This window comes from Mesocricetus auratus, unplaced genomic scaffold (assembly GCF_017639785.1).
Source record: "Mesocricetus auratus isolate SY011 unplaced genomic scaffold, BCM_Maur_2.0 Super-Scaffold_100024, whole genome shotgun sequence".
Lineage (NCBI taxonomy): Eukaryota > Metazoa > Chordata > Mammalia > Rodentia > Cricetidae > Mesocricetus > Mesocricetus auratus.
Window position 1 is genome coordinate 3081664 of NW_024429205.1, and position 16187 is coordinate 3097850.

At 47.5% G+C, this 16187-nt stretch overlaps 1 protein-coding gene across 6 annotated transcripts in view; it reads left to right on the forward strand.

Moving 5' to 3' along the window:
- Positions 1-11: 11 nt before the first annotated feature.
- The window catches only part of Dcdc2c (doublecortin domain containing 2C), an 84802-nt gene continuing 68626 nt past the window's right edge, over positions 12-16187 (forward strand). For 2 of the 6 annotated variants that reach the window (XM_040730980.1, XM_040730982.1), the window contains exons 1-3: positions 13-596; positions 2247-2298; positions 8441-8517. In XM_040730980.1, the coding sequence (XP_040586914.1) occupies positions 310-596; positions 2247-2298; positions 8441-8517 (416 nt within the window). In that variant the 5' untranslated portion in view covers positions 13-309. Of the gene's footprint in view, positions 597-2246; positions 2299-8440; positions 8518-16187 lie in introns of all 6 variants that reach the window. The other 4 variants (XM_040730983.1, XM_021234039.2, XM_040730981.1 and 1 more) reach the window with 3 other exon arrangements.

Genomic DNA, 16187 nt, shown 5'->3' on the forward strand with positions numbered 1-16187 from the left:
TCTCTGAACTTCCTGCAGCTCCCAATCTGTTTCTCGGTCCTCAGCTGTCTGTCTTCTGAACCCTCTCTGCATCCTGCATGTCCCTGGACAGTCGCCTCTGTCTTGCCTGTCTCTCTGTCGCCCCTCTCCTGCTGGCCCAGTCATAATCGCCACAGGACGTCAGCGTGTGCAGCAGGTTCACAACCCACTGGCCCCGCAGCCCAGTCCCGCCTGTGGCCCGCAGCTCGAGGGAGCCCGTGGGTTCTCAGCGAGTGTGCTGGGTGTCCCCGTGCACGGTTGGGCGCGTCCCGACGTGAGCGAGCAGTGGCCATGGGCACGCGCGGGCCCTATGCGCTGGTGGACACCACGCCGGCCAAGACCATCTTGGTGTACCGCAACGGGGACCAATTCTACGTGGGCCGCAAGTTCGTGTTCTCGCGGCGCCGCGTGGCCAACTTCGAGTCTCTGCTGGAGCAGCTGACCGAGCAGGTGGACGTGCCCTTCGGTGTGCGGAGGCTCTACACGCCCACGCGCGGTCACCCGGTGCTGGAGCTGGACGCCTTGCAGACTGGTGGCAAGTATGTGGCTGCGGGACGCGAGCGCTTCAAGAAACTGGAGTAAGTGCAGACCTCGGATCTCTTCCCACCCAGGCTTCTACAGCAGCACACCCTACTCAGTCTTCTGCACACATCACATCTCACCCAGAGCCTCATCCAGGGCATGGGGCAGCAGGAACCCACTGTCTTTGGGAGCAACAGCAAACACACAGAACCTGGGCTTCAGAGAATCCGGGGCAGGGTGGGGGCGGAAAGGGGTACAGATTAGTTAGCATTATCCAGGCACTTTTATTGCTATGAAATAGATGCACGGTATTTGTGGGTGAATTCAACACAGAGAAGCATTTAGGCTTCATTTTCTTCATCTTTTAGGTTAATGGCATGTGAAATCGGGCTCCAGTCTGCCGAATAAAACCATGAAACACTTCTGCCCTGACATCAGTAAGGTGCACGGGCCTTACCGTCTGCACCTGCTGAGCCGCTGAGCAGTTAATATTCACCAGATAATAAGATTCTAATTGTGCCACTAGCAAACAGTTGTAAGGGACGCTGGCAGCCCTGGGGTTTCCCCCAATGATGACCAGGGGCCTGTGGCTTGAAAGGTTTTCACAGAGCCGCTTGCCAGAATACAGTGGTGAATGTGCCATTTACGTTCAAGCCTTCCTGGTTCTGCCTCGTCGTACGTATCAGGGCCTGGGAGTCGGGAGAGTGAGTGGCAGGCCATGATGCATGGTGGGGCAGACAGGTAAGGTCCGGCCAGGGAGCAAGGACTCCCTCTGAGTGGGACTGAATAGCAACTTTGGGCAAAAAATCAATTCTCAGAGTTCACGCTCTCATCAGTAATCAGGTGGTGAGTGTCCACCTCACTGCACCAAACGGATTAAATAAATACCCTCCTTCAACATGCCTGCACCCAGAGTCACTTTACATCTTCCTCTCCTTCTGGAAACACCAAGGGGGTTGCTCAGTGACCGCCAGCCCCAGGAGAATTAAGCCTGTTGCAGGTTTCATGTACCCCCTGTAACCACCCTGTTTGCTGGGTCCTACTCTCCTGGCCTGTTTCCATGTTCTTGGGAGTGCAACACTGAACAACACACAGCACCGTGAGACTTTTGTGCCTTAATTTTCTGAATTATTTTTGCAGTTTTGAAAAATGTAATGGTAGACTGTTGTCTCCTCTGGGAGATTACTGTTTGTGAGAGAACATACAAACCAGGATCTTAGAGCTGACTAGCAATACGAGCTTGGAAAAATGGAGAGCATGAAGGGGTTAGCAAGGTTGAAGGACAGGCGGGTGGAAGGGGCCAGTGAGTGGCAGAATCCCAGGCTGAATATCCACAGGCCGAGCTTTGCCTGGTCCACACGAGTTTTAAAGATTGGAGCGTGAACTTGTTTTTATTTTATTTTATTTTTTTGAGAGGGTTGGTTGCTCTGTGTGACCCTGGAACTCACTCTGTAGACCAGACTGGCTTCAGACTCATAGAGATCTACCTCATCACGTCACTGGAGAGAGTTCCACAGGGTAAGGCCAGCTAGTGCAGCTGGAGGTGTCCCATGACACGCTGCTGCCACATTCTGATGTGGGTTCATTTTTGACTTGTGGGGTTGCCTGTTTCATTGCTGACACTGGTTCCTCTTGGCAGAGGCTCCATGGTTCAGTGTGAATATTGCCTTTTTTTTTAAAACTACTCTCCTCTTTTTTTTTTTCAGCTATATTCATATAGTTCCCAGAAAACCTTCAAAGATGAGAAAGTTGAAGGAAGTAAGTATTTGATACTAACTAATAAGATGAATTAGAACACTTTGACTACAGGTTTATCGACTTTATTAAACTTTTCATTAATTGTCATCTGGCTTTACTGGCTTTCCCATTTCCCGATTCCTATTTTGTTATGTCTGTTCTAATTTGTATTCCCTCCTGTTGTGTAAGAAGGGTGTCTCTTTGGGGGAACCTCTTTTTATACCCCTTCTCCATCTCTGCAGGATACACTCTTCCTGCCCCCAGGCATCTCTGTGCTGGATTTCCAGGGCTAATGACTCCTGAGTTTTTGTTAGGGCTGTTTCAGAGACAGTGTCTTGGCTTACAGGGAACAGTGGGGGTTTCCAGGCTTGGTGCCAGGCTGATGCTTTAGATAGGAACGGGCACACTGTCATTCCCTCCAGCGTGCCTGCTTGCTTCCTGCACCCTCCACTTCTGTCTGAAGACCTGGCTCCCCTCCCTCAGGCTGGCACAGAAGCTGCTGGGATCACTAATCAAGCATGTGATTGCATCATGGAGGGAAAGGGCTGGGTAACCGTGGTGAACACGCCTCTGATTAAACCTAGGTTGAATCCCTCTAGTCTTGCTTTTCTCTGGTTCATCATTGTCTTACCACCCACTTTATTCCTTTCACAATGGCCATCATTCCAGCCTGGCAGGAGGTGCTCGTTACCAACCCAGGAGCAACTGGGTCTCATTTGCTAGCCTTTTTTTTTAAAGGGCATAATAGAAGTTCTGGAGGATGAACACCCTCCAAGAACATTGTTGGCAGTGTGTGTGTGTTCATGTGTGTGTGTGCATGTGTCCCTCAGCATGCACGTACCTGCTCTTGGGGAAAGGGAGGCTTCAGCTACTTGGCGGTGATGACAGTGACGGCACAGTTGGACTGAACATCGTACCCATGCTTCTTTCCTAGCCTCCCTGAGGGCATGTTACAAAGCACATTAAATTGACTCAGTCGTACAACCCATCGTTAAAAAATGGTCTCTGTGTGTGCATATTTGTATGCATCAGCGTGGACACGCGCATGCCACGGCACGTATGATGGTATATGTGCAGAGGTTAGGTGACAGCCTTCAGTGTTCTCACCTTCCACCTTGTTTGAGGGCAGGTTTCTGAGGCTCTGTGTAAACCAGGTTGGCTTTAGGGCTTCTGGGGGATTTTCTCATCTCTGCCTCCCATATCCCTGCAGGAGTGCTCAGATTACAGAGGTGGGTGCTGCTTGCACCCAGTTTTTTTGTGGGTTCTGGGGGTTCAAGCTCATAGCCTCACAATTGCACAGTAAGTGCTTCACCTACCAAGCCATCTCCCCAGTCTCATGACTTGTCATTTTTAATGTAAAAGAATTGAAACACTTCCCAAAAGATGAACTGTTGTAGAATATTATTTTAACTAGGCAAAGATGTGTTACATTTGTTTATGCCGCAGAATATTACTTTAACTGTGAAAAATGTGTGTTCCTTTTGTTTACGTTGCATTTGTTTAATGATGTAAGGATATGTGTGTTTAATTATGTACGGATGTGTTGCTTTGTTTCACCTTTCCTGCCTAAGGCACGCCTGATTGGTCTAATAAAGAGCTGAATGGTCAATAGCTAGGCAAGGAAAAGGATAGGTAGGGCTGGCAGGCAGAGAGAATAAGAAAAGAAATCTAGGCTCCAAAAGAAAGGAAAAATAAGAGAGAGAGAGGGGAATTTCAGGGCAAGCCACCCAGCCAGCACTGAGTAAGAAGGAGAGAAAAACATAAAATAAAGGAAGGTAAAAAGCCCAGAGGCAAAACATGAAGTGAAACAGGATAATTTAAGTTAGAAAAGCTGGCTAGAAACAGGCCGAGGCTGGGTGTTTTAAACAAAGAAGAAGTCTCCTGTGTCTTTATTTGGGAGCTGGGTGATGGCCCCCAAAAGGAAAAAGCCTGGTACAATGAATACTAAAGCCTATGAAGCCTGACCCTGCCTAAGCCTCAGCCACACTTGCCTGTGTGTTCTCTGGGGGCCCAGAGTGTCATGTAAAGTCAGACTCAGGGGTGCGAAAACCCATGTCTCCTATGCATTTGTCTTTCACCCAGGAGATGGCATGTTGACAGGCGAGTTTTGATCTGTTTCCTGACCTCACTGCTTCAGGGTGGCTGGTCTTGTGAGGCTTCTCTATGTTTTTTGGGGGAAGGAAGGAGGCAGGTTGAAGGCACAAAATTGCAGATTTAGTATACAAAGTGATCTTGGAGTGTTTATGTAGTGTAGGAGTGCTTGGCTTGCATGCATGTCTGTGTACCATGTGTACCTGGTGCCTACGAGGTCAGAAAAGGGTATCTGATCCCTCGAAACTAGAGACACGGATGGTCACAAACCGCCATGTGGGTCCTGAGACCCCAGCTGAGCCATTTTTCCAGTCCCATGACCTTTCTGTTTTACAAATGAAATAAAAGGGCCAGAGATTGTAGCTCAGCCAGTAGAAAACTCGCTTAGAATGAAGGAAGCCTGGAGTTTGAGCCTCCAGGAGTGGTTTGGCGCTGTAACCCTAGCAGTCTGAAGGTGGAGGCAGGAGGATCCCGAGCCAAAGTCATCCTCAGCTACAAAGTGTATTTCAGGCCAGCCTGGGCGACATGAGACCCTGTCCCCAAAACAAACAACCCACAACATTTTTACAAATAAATCAAGAACTGTGCAGACATGACACGCCCCTTGAGGTACTCATGGTCTCTGACACCCATGTGTCTCCATATCAATGGGCTCAGACAGTAGCTTAGACCCCCGATGTTTAGCGGCAGAGTTTTCTTCACGGGTACCGCCAGTCTCTTTCCACACATACAGTGGAGCATAGAAGAGTTTGTTGCTCCTTAGCAGGTTTCTTTCTGGGTGTGTTTATGTGAGGACGTCTCTCCTTGGTGCCAGAGTCTTTTCAGTTCAGGCAAGAGATGTTTGAACGTTTCCTGAGGGCGGACAGACAGGTGACAAGAGCAGAGCATTTGCAGCACAATGACAGCAACAAGCACCTGCCAGGTGAGCGTTTGCCAAGGTGCGCTTTCCGTCTGTACCTTCCGCTCTCGTGAGAGGCTTGGTGCTGGGATTGCATCGCCCGAAGAGCAGGCTGAGGAACGCCAAGCAGCTGAGCTCCTCATTACGCTGGCAACAGCCAGAGCCATTCCAGGTGTCCCTGAGCACCCTGCCAGCAAGGTACCACGTGGCTCTGCACTGTGAGGGCATGCCTTTGGATGGCTTTTCATGGACGGGAGCCCTTGATGCCGCGTGCTCCAGGGAACGTTGTACAATCTGGTTCTTTGTCACCTGGCTGCTTTGTGAGGTTATTTTGGAAATCAGTTATGCTGCCTTATAAAACCTACCCACAGGGCTTAGAGCCTGCTGGTAACTTCACTGCAGCTGTAGTGAGAACTATTCCCTCAGGTCTCCATTCTAGGCTTAGTTTTACTTCCTTGGGCAGTAGGTTTATAGCCTGTTGGGTACTTCGACCTCAGGCCGATGAGTGATGCGTGTGACTCATCAGAACTGATGAGTGAGACTGTCTTTCCCACTAGAGAGTAATGGCCACATTGGTTAGACTCCTCTCAGGGACACGATTACACGGAGTACAGGGAGCAAGAATCCAGAGTGTGTGCTTAATAGCTGCAGTTATTTAATTAGGCGGGTGCTATCAGGGTTAATGAGCCATTAACACATCAGAAGCCCAATTAGCCCATTGTTTCCATAGCTGTATGCAATCAAGCAGAAAGCCCTTCCTAGGGTGTCTGTACCCAAGAGAATCTCTCAGAGCGCAGTTTCTGTTATTTTGTTTTCAGATCAGGTCTGTAAATGCATGCCCATTGCTGATATTCATGGAACTCAGTTTTCCCACTGTACCGTGCGGGCGTGCATCATTTTATATGCAACACACAACAGAGCAATAGCGGATGCATGCATGCACTTCTGCAGCCTTCACTGGTCTCCATTACTCTGGATCCTTTCCCTCATCCACTGTCCATTCAGCTTCCTGGGTGGTTACCTCAGTCTCCTGGGGGCTGCTCACTGGTCGGCACTAGTGTCTGAAGGACTTCCTACGCCGAGAAGGCTCAGACTCGAAAGGATAGTGTGAGTCACAAAACAAGAACACCATAAGCAGCATGAAGGCTGAGTTGCTGCAAGGTGCCTTCTAAATACTTAGTGTTATACACACAGGCCAGTCCAACTGTCACCCCTCATGCCCCCAAACTTCTTTATACAGTCAACAGCTGTCAATACAGAGACTTACAACTGGTCCAAGTGCAGAGAATCAGTGATTGTGAAGTGCTCAGAGCCCTAAACAGGAATCGCTACCACACCCCCAACTCCCCAGAGGGCATGGAAAAACTGTAAGAGCCAGAGATCAGAGAGTAGTGCTGCAAAATGATGTCTTCTGGACCTAATGAGGACACTGTACTCACACACTCTCAACTGCTGTGGTTGCTAGTGTAAGGCTTTCATAGGATCAAGCTAGCCAGCGCTTCAGCATACAGAAGGAAGGGATGTAAGAGGCCCCACTTCTAAGCTAAGGGGATATTGGCAGTTGCTAGGCGGTACTAATTAGGCTCAGTGGATTATCAAAAATAAGACGTGAAGTCAGGAGAGGTGTGTTGGGCGTGGCTGGGAGGAATTGGGAGGACTGAATGGGAGGTAGCTATGATTTAAATACATTATGTAAAAAATTCAAAAAACAAAATCCCCAAACAAACAAGGGTGGAGAGAGACAGGGCAGTCTCCCTGAAGACAAGATGGAGTGCAGAGGGTGATAACAGGGTGAATGCCCTGTCTCTGCTTGCTGGGAAGAAGGGGTGGGTCTGGGGAGTTAGGTCTGTCTGTTGTGATTTTAAAAAAGCAGTTCAAGAGAGAAAGATGCCATTAAACAGTTCAAGAGGAGGAGGTTTTTTTTTTATTAAGGGAAAGGAGGGGTGAAGACCAGCCTCCAGGGAGGAGAGGGGAAGAGGGGGAGAGGGAGAAAGAAAGGAAGAGAAAGAAAGAGGGAGAGAGGGATGGAGGTGGGCAGGGCCTCTTAAAAGGGAACACACTGAATATGCACAGGTGCTGCTCTTAGTGGCAGCAGCTGAGGGCGTATCTTGTGAGAACTCCAAAGGCAGGCCAGTAAAACACTAAATCCTGACACTGTCAGTAAAAATCTTGACCCTCGACTGGGGCTGTCTAGGTGTGGTGGCACAAACCTAATCCCAGCCCTCTGGAGGCAGAGACGGGTGGGTATCAGTGAGTTCCAAGTCAGCTAGGACTACAGAGTGTGATCCCATCTCAAACAACAAAAAACTGGGTCTGGTGGTGCACACCTGTAAACTAATTAGTGCTGCCTATGCGGGCATGGGCACAGAGTGCCATCCACTAGACCATGGACAATATACCATTGGCCACACTGCTAAAGAAAACCGACTCCCTCCCTGAGCAGCCAGAAACTGCTACTATGTCCTCAGCTAGAGGTGGGGCTCTTAAGTCTCCTCTTCTCTGTGCTGGAGCGCTGGATGACATGATCTTGTGCAGGCCATGGGTCAGCTACCACAGCTGAGTTCACCAGCGGGGATGTTCTTGTCAGGAAGACATTATTCCTGTTGTTCTCCTATGCCAGGACCCCCAAAATCTCTTCCTATTTGAATATCCCTGAGGTGAAGTCCTGAGAAGGCCTTGCATTTGCCTCTGCATATTCCTTCTTAGGAAAGGGCCTAGAAGGCCTGGGGAATGTAAGGAAGGTGTGACACCTGGCTACTGTACTCCACTCTGTGGTCTGAAATCAGAAGCCCCCTTGTCCAGTCCTCATCCCCTGCAATTTGTCCAGCAGAGCACGGGACCACCTTGGCTGCCAGTGTGCATTTACTGGGTGCATCGCTGTGTACCCCCATTATGAGCCGTGTACCATCCTCAGCGTTGTCATTCTCCCCCTGACAATCTGTGCATCCCCCTCCAGCCTCCCACCCCTTGGCCTTCAGCCTCCATCACCCCTACATGTTACCTACTGGAGAGAGGCTGGACTCCTGGTGCACACCGCCTCTCTGAGTCCCTGGGAGACCTGTCCTTGGTGGCCCATGACCTTGGTAGTTTTGGGGTAATGCTGTCCTTGCTGTTGGTACTGACCAGCGTCTGCTCATCTGAAGCGAACTCTGGGGCCTGTGGTTTGTTTTGCAGATCAAGCCGGTGGTACATTGCGATATCAACGTGCCTTCCAGGTGGCAAACACAGAACAGGCCATCCCGACATATAAAGTGAGTTCCGTGTCATGAGCGTCAAACCCCGAGCATGTCCTGGCTGCTCTCAGGCAATGCTCTCCTGCTGGGCCACCTCCTGGGCCTGCTGCTCACATTGTCCTCTCCCGCTTCCTCTCCCCTTCCTTCTTCCTCCGTCTCTCTGATCACACCTCTCTGTGGTCAGCCTTCAAGTATCCTTCTCTGAGGACAGTCCTCAGTTGGGTGCCATGATCTGCAGCAGCTTTCCTGAGGTGAAAAAGCAGTGAGGGAGGGAAGTCAATGGCCACATTAGGCAAACTTTGCATCTCTCACCTATCTTCAAAGTCTCAAGGACTGTGTCTCAGATGTCCCTTGCTTTCCATTTCCAGAAGGGAGCCAACTAGAAACACAAGTCAGGGTTTCCCATACTGCTTCTTGAAAATACCAGGCCTCCAAAGAGCCAGGCTCTCAGTAGTGGGCACCTTTCTGGGACCTGTAATATGCAGAGAAAGGATAAATAAGTGCACAGTTAGCTAAAAAGGAAAACCCAAGGAACCTGACAAGATAGTTCAGTGGGTAGAGACACCTGCCCACAGACCTGACAACTTGAGTTCAGTCCCTGGATATTATAAGGTGCCAGAAAAGAATTGACTTCTGGGAAGTTGTCCCTTGATCTCCACCTTGGTTCTGTACTCGCAATACATTCATACATACATGTACATATTCAAAAATAGGAAAGTTTTTAGGCCATTGGTTCAGTGAATGAAGGTGCTTGTTACTGAATTTGATGACCACAATTCAATCCTCTATACTCACATAGTGGAAAGAGGGAATTCACTCTTGCAAGTAGCTCTCTGACCTTTAAACAAGTTCTGTGACTTGTACAAGTGCAAGCACACAAGCAAGAATGCATGCACACGCGCTCACACGTGCACACATACATGAGCACACATACACATACACTGAATGCTGTTTTAAAATGTTTGAAGAGTACCAGGGCTTCTCTGAAATAATAGAAGCTCCAGTGTTTCTAAGTTTTGCAGAGACCATCTTTTGTGTAGAGCATGCCACACTCTTAGGGGACATAACTGGTTTGTGAGTCCTGGTTAATGAAGACACACAGCCACAGCCACAGCCATCGCCCAGTGTATCAGTGACTCTCGCAGAAGATGTGTTTCACATCCTGATAGGAATGCTGGGAAGGTCCACTAGATGGACCCAAATATCCATCTAAATGCAGCAACCTTCCACCACGGAGAAAGCAGACCACTTGCGACTGTGAAAGTAAGCAGAGGTTAAGGAGGGGTTCTGCGTCAGGTGCTCTGTGTGAGGCATTCAGGGTAGGAAGGACTCTGACCTTCTCCTGCGGTGGAATGGCAAGGCTGGCACGACCTGTGGAGCATGGCTTTTATTCTGTGGAGGGAAAGCCTGGAGCTCCTTGGTGGGACTCAGGGGACACTATGCTGATGGTTGTGACCTTAGAAGTGTGAAGTCACCCCAGTTGGAGGCTGAGGCTCAAAGGTGGGACCTGGTTCTGGTCTTAATTGTGGAACCCAAAAGCCCCACTGTGCAGGGACATCCTTCACCTATGCTGCTCTGTAGTGGGGTCTCTGTTCTCAGTTTGGTTTTATGCAGTAGAGAATATAGTGTGTGTGTGTGTGTGTGTGTGTGTGTGTGTGTGTGTGTGTGTGTGTGTGTGTGTGGTGGGGTTCAGAGGTTTTTACTTCCATAGTTTCTTATAAGTGAACTGGCAAGAAGTTTGCAAATCCTGGGAATGTTTTCCCAGAGACTCCCTACTCCCCATAGGAGAGTGTTTTAGGGCAAAGAGGTAAAGTCATTGGAACTTGACCAGCAAGCCCCAGGGATATACCTCTCCTGTTCCTCAGTGCTGGGGTCACACTTGTACAACATTACACCTGACTCTTTTCTTTTTTAAAAATATGTGGATTCTGGGGATTAAACTGAGGTTCTCATGCTTGCAAGACAAGTCCTTGCTGACTGAACCATATAGCCCATCCCACTTTTTTGGTATGTTTGGTATTTGTGCATGTATGCATGTTCAATATGTGTGGGTGTGCATGTGTACATGTGTATGTTGAGGTCAGAGATTTGCATTGAGTGTCTTCTTCAGTCACAAACCATTTTATCCACGGAGGCAGGGTCATTCTCTCAAAGTCAAGCATGCTGATTTTTTTTATCCCTGTGTCTACTTTCCAAGGGTTGGGGGTACAGGGTCCTCGCACTTCCCCAGCCAGTGTTTTATTCACTGAGATACTTTCTTAGACCCTCCCCCTTTAATTACACCAGTTTGCTGAGATCACAGCAGAGCTCCTAGAAGGTGTGCCACTGGAGTCTGTCTGTGGTTGGTGTATCAGCTATTGCGAATTCTTCAAAGTACAGTAGGTTTCCCGCTTCGGAAGTGGGGAAGCTGAGACGCACAGAGAACGGGAAAGTCCGGCTGTCCGCTGGTGTATCTGATGCCTGCACTTTGCTACCCCATACATTTGCTAAGTGTGCCAGGTCAGGGAGACCAAGAGATGAATAGAAATGTATATTTGTGAGCTCACTGACCAGCAGGGGATGAGTGATGAGAGAGAGATTCGTGAAGTTCTAGAATCAACTCTAGAGACCACGGCTTTGATTTTGGTATTGAAGGACTGTAGCATGAGTTCTAATTGGTCTTAATAATAAGAATCAGGAGTCTGATATTAGGGGGGGTGAAAGATGAAAGATTAGAGAAGCAGAGCAACCAGCCCCTAGAGTTCTTACCTCTATGAGATCTTTCAGACTGAAAATTGACTGAGCTCCTGTCTCCTCCCACTTTATGTTCTCTCTCCTCCCAGCTGTATCACTTCCTGTCTGTTTGTTCAGACCTCCAGGCCTCTGTGGTTAACTAGTGGCTAGCTCCACCCTCTGATCTTCAGGCGAGCTTTATTTGTGAGAGTACAAACAAGATATCACCACAAAGGTATCACTCAGCTTGAATTGGAATTGGTTCCTGTGTAGAAGTGTTTGCTTTATCAGTGGACGAGGGAGGAAGAGGCAGCCAGCACAAAGTATAAGGTTATACTCATGGCTCTCTCCAACACATCAAATTGGGCTACCTTATCATAGTGGTGACAACAGGAATAAACATGGCCCTAGCTTTCTTGCAGTTGCAGCCATCAACCTATTTCTGAGAAAGGTGATTCATCGGAGGAAGGTTGCTTAGTTGGAAGAACTCACCTGTGTTTTGGAGTCAGAAGGACTTCACTTTTCACTGAGCCTATGTGACCAGGGAAGCCACTGGCTTCCTGTGTCTCTTTAGCTGGGTCCCAGAGTTGTGGTATTTGCTTTACTGAGTTACTGGAAAGTTTGAGACAATCTTTATAACATACACAGGAAGTATGCAGTAAACCATCATCTTTTGCTGGATAAAAATCCATGTACCTTCTAGATCCATATGCTATTTTCCACTTTCCAAAATTTAAAATATTTCCCTTCCCTCTATTTCTGGAAAGTCTAAATGTAGCATAGTAGGTAGTGTGTTGACTAAGCAACGTGAACCTCTCCTCACCTAATTCAGAATGATTTTTTAAAAAAATAAATGGACTATATTTTACACACAGAATGAAGAGTTGTAAAAGTTACCAACAAAGCAAATCTCCCTCCCACCTTTCAGCTAAAGTTCTCTAGTGACTTCCCTAGCAGTGACAGACAGCTTGCTCTGTGTCCTGCACCATGGATGCCTTCCCTGCTTTTCATATGTAGTTTACCCAGGAGATAGTTTCTCATCAGCATTTATCAGTGTGTCATGCCTGACGAAACTGCTGCAATGTCTTGAAGTCCACGACCTCTGTTCGCATGCATTTCACCATGGTAGGATTTAATATGTGGCTGTCTGTCACCCATCCATGGAGGACTTCTGGTAACTGTGGGTATTTAGATAAGGCTGGGTCCCTAGAGCACTGGGTGGAAACTGACAGTTGGGGCCTTGGACAACCTTAGCTCTACAAGGCATTTGGATTCCCTGAAGGTCCCTGCTCAACTACAGAGTCTCCCCTTCAAACTTGGAGTTCCCTAACTTAAGATCTGGAGAATTTTTTATTTATTTCCTTTACCTTAAACATTTCTAAACATCTTGCTTACTTATGAAAAATGTGGAATCTAAAATTGAAGTCTCAACCTCCCCAGGTAGCCACTCCCTAAGAACAACCACCGGTAGCCTAGAGGAACATAGCTGCTCGTGCTTTCCTTGTGAAGCTTAAGCTGCTTTTAATTTAATTTATTTTAATTATTTTTTAAAAGCATTCACTATACTTGGTTACAGACTCCTGGTAAATGCAAATGAAAAGTTTTGGGTAGCTGTGTAACCTAGTGTATTGAAGCATCATGATTTATTTAACTGTAGCTCTCTGACCAGACATTTGGGCCTTTGAATCTTTGCTTTATTAAATAACTGTAGTGTGTGAGAGATATCTTCATACATAAGTCCGTGTCTGGGTTTCTGTGAAGTGGGCTTCATGGAGGGAAGGATGAAATCTGTGAGTAGTACATTGGTGTTTCTTGCTATGCTATCCACATTGTTCATGTTCAACTACATGGGTGGTATGTGCACATGCCTATCCCCAACACTCAGGTGATGGCTGCCTGTTACAATCTCAAAGGTTAAAGGGCTGGAGAGATGGCTCAGCTGGTACAGTACTTGCCTTGCAAGCATGAGTTTGGTCCCCAGAACCCATCTAGAAGATGGTGGGCATGATGGCCGCCACTTGTTCTTCAGGCATTAGAGATGAGGAGACAAGTGGAGTGCCGAGGCTCCCTGGCCACCCAGCCTAACCTCCTTGGAGAATTCCAGGCCCTGTCTCAAAACACAAGCTGGGCAGTGTTAAGCTGATGTTGTCCTCTGGTCTCCACAGGCACATACACTTGTGCACACACACACACACACACACACACACACTTGTACACACATATATGCAACCTTAAAAATGCAGGCAAATGTAACATGCTTGTGTTAAAGTACTTTATTTTTGTCAATCTGGGTTTTAAAAAGATTTTTAAAATTAAATTTTTTCGTTTATTTTACATCCCTACTGGAGTTTCTCCTCTCTTCTCCTATTCCCTCCACCTACCTCGCTTCTGCCCCTCTCCAATCCATTCCTCCTCTGTTTCTGTTCAGAAAGGGCTGGGCCTCCCATGGGTGTCAGCAAAGCATGGCATTTCAAGTTGAGGGAGGACTAAGTTCCTCCCCTCATATTAAGGCTTGATAATGCAACACAGCATGAGGAATAGGTTCCCCAAAGCCTGTCAAAGTGTCAGGGATAGGTCCTTCTCCCACTGCCAGGAGTCCCACAAGTAGATCAAGCTACACAGCTGTCACACACATATAGAGGGCTTAGGTCAGTGTCATGAAGGCTCCTTAGCTGTTGGTTCAGACTCTGTGAGCTCTTAAGAGCCCAGGTCAGTTGTCTCTGTGGATTCCCTTGTGTAGAAAATTTTTGACATAAACCATTTGTAGTCATTAGAAACACTGTGCTGATTCTTCATGGTCTCCTCCATGGCTTTTTTTCTTCTTCTTCACGAAAGCGCTTTAAATACTGAAGAAGCTGAAGGCTGGTGCTGGCTGGCTACAAGTCTGTCTTGCCGCAGAGATTTAGTGGAGGAAGCAGATTATGTTCATTGTGACAACACATTCAACCTGTGTTTATAGTATGAGAAGATGATACATTGTTTACAGTCTTGGAGAAGAAGATACATTGTGTATAGTCTTTGAGAAGAAGATACATGTGTATAAGCCCTCTGAGAAGACAGATTGCTTATAGCCCCTCTGAGAAGAAGATACATTTGCATTGTCTCTAAGTTATTCACATTTAAGGAAAAAAATTCAAGTAAACAACAGCAAATAGCACAAAGAAACTTGCAAGTCAGAGTTCTACAGCTGAGCTTGCACACTATTTTTTTTTTTTTTCGAGACAGGGTTTCTCTGTGGCTTTGGAGGCTGTCCTGGAACTCGCTCTGTAGACCAGCCCAGCCTCGAACTCACAGAGATCCGCCTGCCTCTGCCTCCCGAGTGCTGGGATTAAAGGCGTGCGCCACCAACGCCCGGCTTGAGCTTGCACACTATTAAAGAAAGCATAGGCTAAAAGAAATAAGTCTTGCACATGGCACTTTTTTTATTGAGACAGGTTCTTTCTATGTGATCAAGGTTGGCCTAGAATATAGAATATCCTTGCTCCAGCTTCACGTGTGCTAGGATTACAAGTGTGTACCACCACACATGGTCTATTGTACCTTATTTTAATGAAAATTATGAGACTTTGAAACTACCTCCAAGGGGTGGTGATTCCTGAGGCACAGCAAATGAAATAGGCACTTTGGTTGAGTTTTGAAGAACTCAGTACACCTTTCCCCAAACAGCAATAATGAATAAACCTATTGGGGTCACATTGCTCCCTGAAGACAAGAGTGAGGCTGGGTGTTTTGTCACTTGTCCAGAGGATCATGTAGCATTTCTACTGGGTGTCTCTCTAGGCTCTGTGACAAGGGATATGACTGCCTTTTTCAAATATAATTCCCTCCTTTCATTTTCCAACTGTACACTATTTTCTTCTAATTTAACCCCCATAGAGAACATACCATTTTTATATAAAATTTTACTTAAATTAGAAACAATTTTATTTTATGTATCAATCCCAGTTCCCTCTCTCTCCCATCCTCCCATCCACTCTCCAGGGAGGGTGAGGCCTTCCATGGGGCATCATCAAAGTCAAAGTCTGTCATATCATTTGGGGCAGGGCCTAGGCCCTCCCTCATGTATCTAGGGAAACATACCATTTTTTTCTTTTAATTTTAAATAGCTTGTTTTACATGTCAATCCCAGTTCCCTCTCCCTCCCCTCCTCCCGCATTCCCCCACCATCCCCCCATCCTCCCACCCTATTGCCAATTCCTTCCACATAGGTGATATCTAGAGTCTATCATTTCACTCAGGGTAGGGTCCAGGCACTTCCCTAAGAGTCCAGGCAGAGAGAGCAACCCTCTTTGTGTTATGATCACACGATGTCTGTTAGTATTCGAGGGATAAACACTGATCCACTGCTCAGGACCCCATAGGTAGCCCAGGCCTCCTCACTGGCTCTCACATTCAGGGGGTCTGGATGGGTCCCATGCTGGTCTCCCAGCTGTCGGTCTGGGGTCCAAGAGCTCTCCCCTGTTCAGATCAGCTGTCTCTAATGGTTTTGCCAGCCCATTCTTTGCCAATTTGCTCATCGCTCCTCTCTCTCTGTCTCTGGGTTCCTTGGGTTCTGTTCAGTATTTAACTGTGGGTGTTTGCCTCTGCTTCCATTAGTCACTGGATGAAGGCTCCAGGATAGTTATAGACATCCAGTTCACTATCAGGAATGGTCATTCGAGGTGGTCTCTACACTATTGCTTAGCTTGCCAATTGGAGTCATTCCTTTAGATCACTAGAGGTCACAATGGTGCCTGATCTGTCTTAGAAGTAGAATTTTGTTCCATTCATTTGGGTGCCTTCAGCTATATGGAAAGGTACATTCTGAGATGTGGACAGATCTCAGTTGTTACAGTGTGGTCTCACAAGCATGAAGCTCTTGGCTCCATCCCTAGCAGTATATAAACCAGAAATGTATGTCTGTAATCTCAGCATCTGGGAGGTGGAGGCAGGAGCACCAGAGGTGCAGAGTCATCCTCAGCTTGAGACCAGCCTGG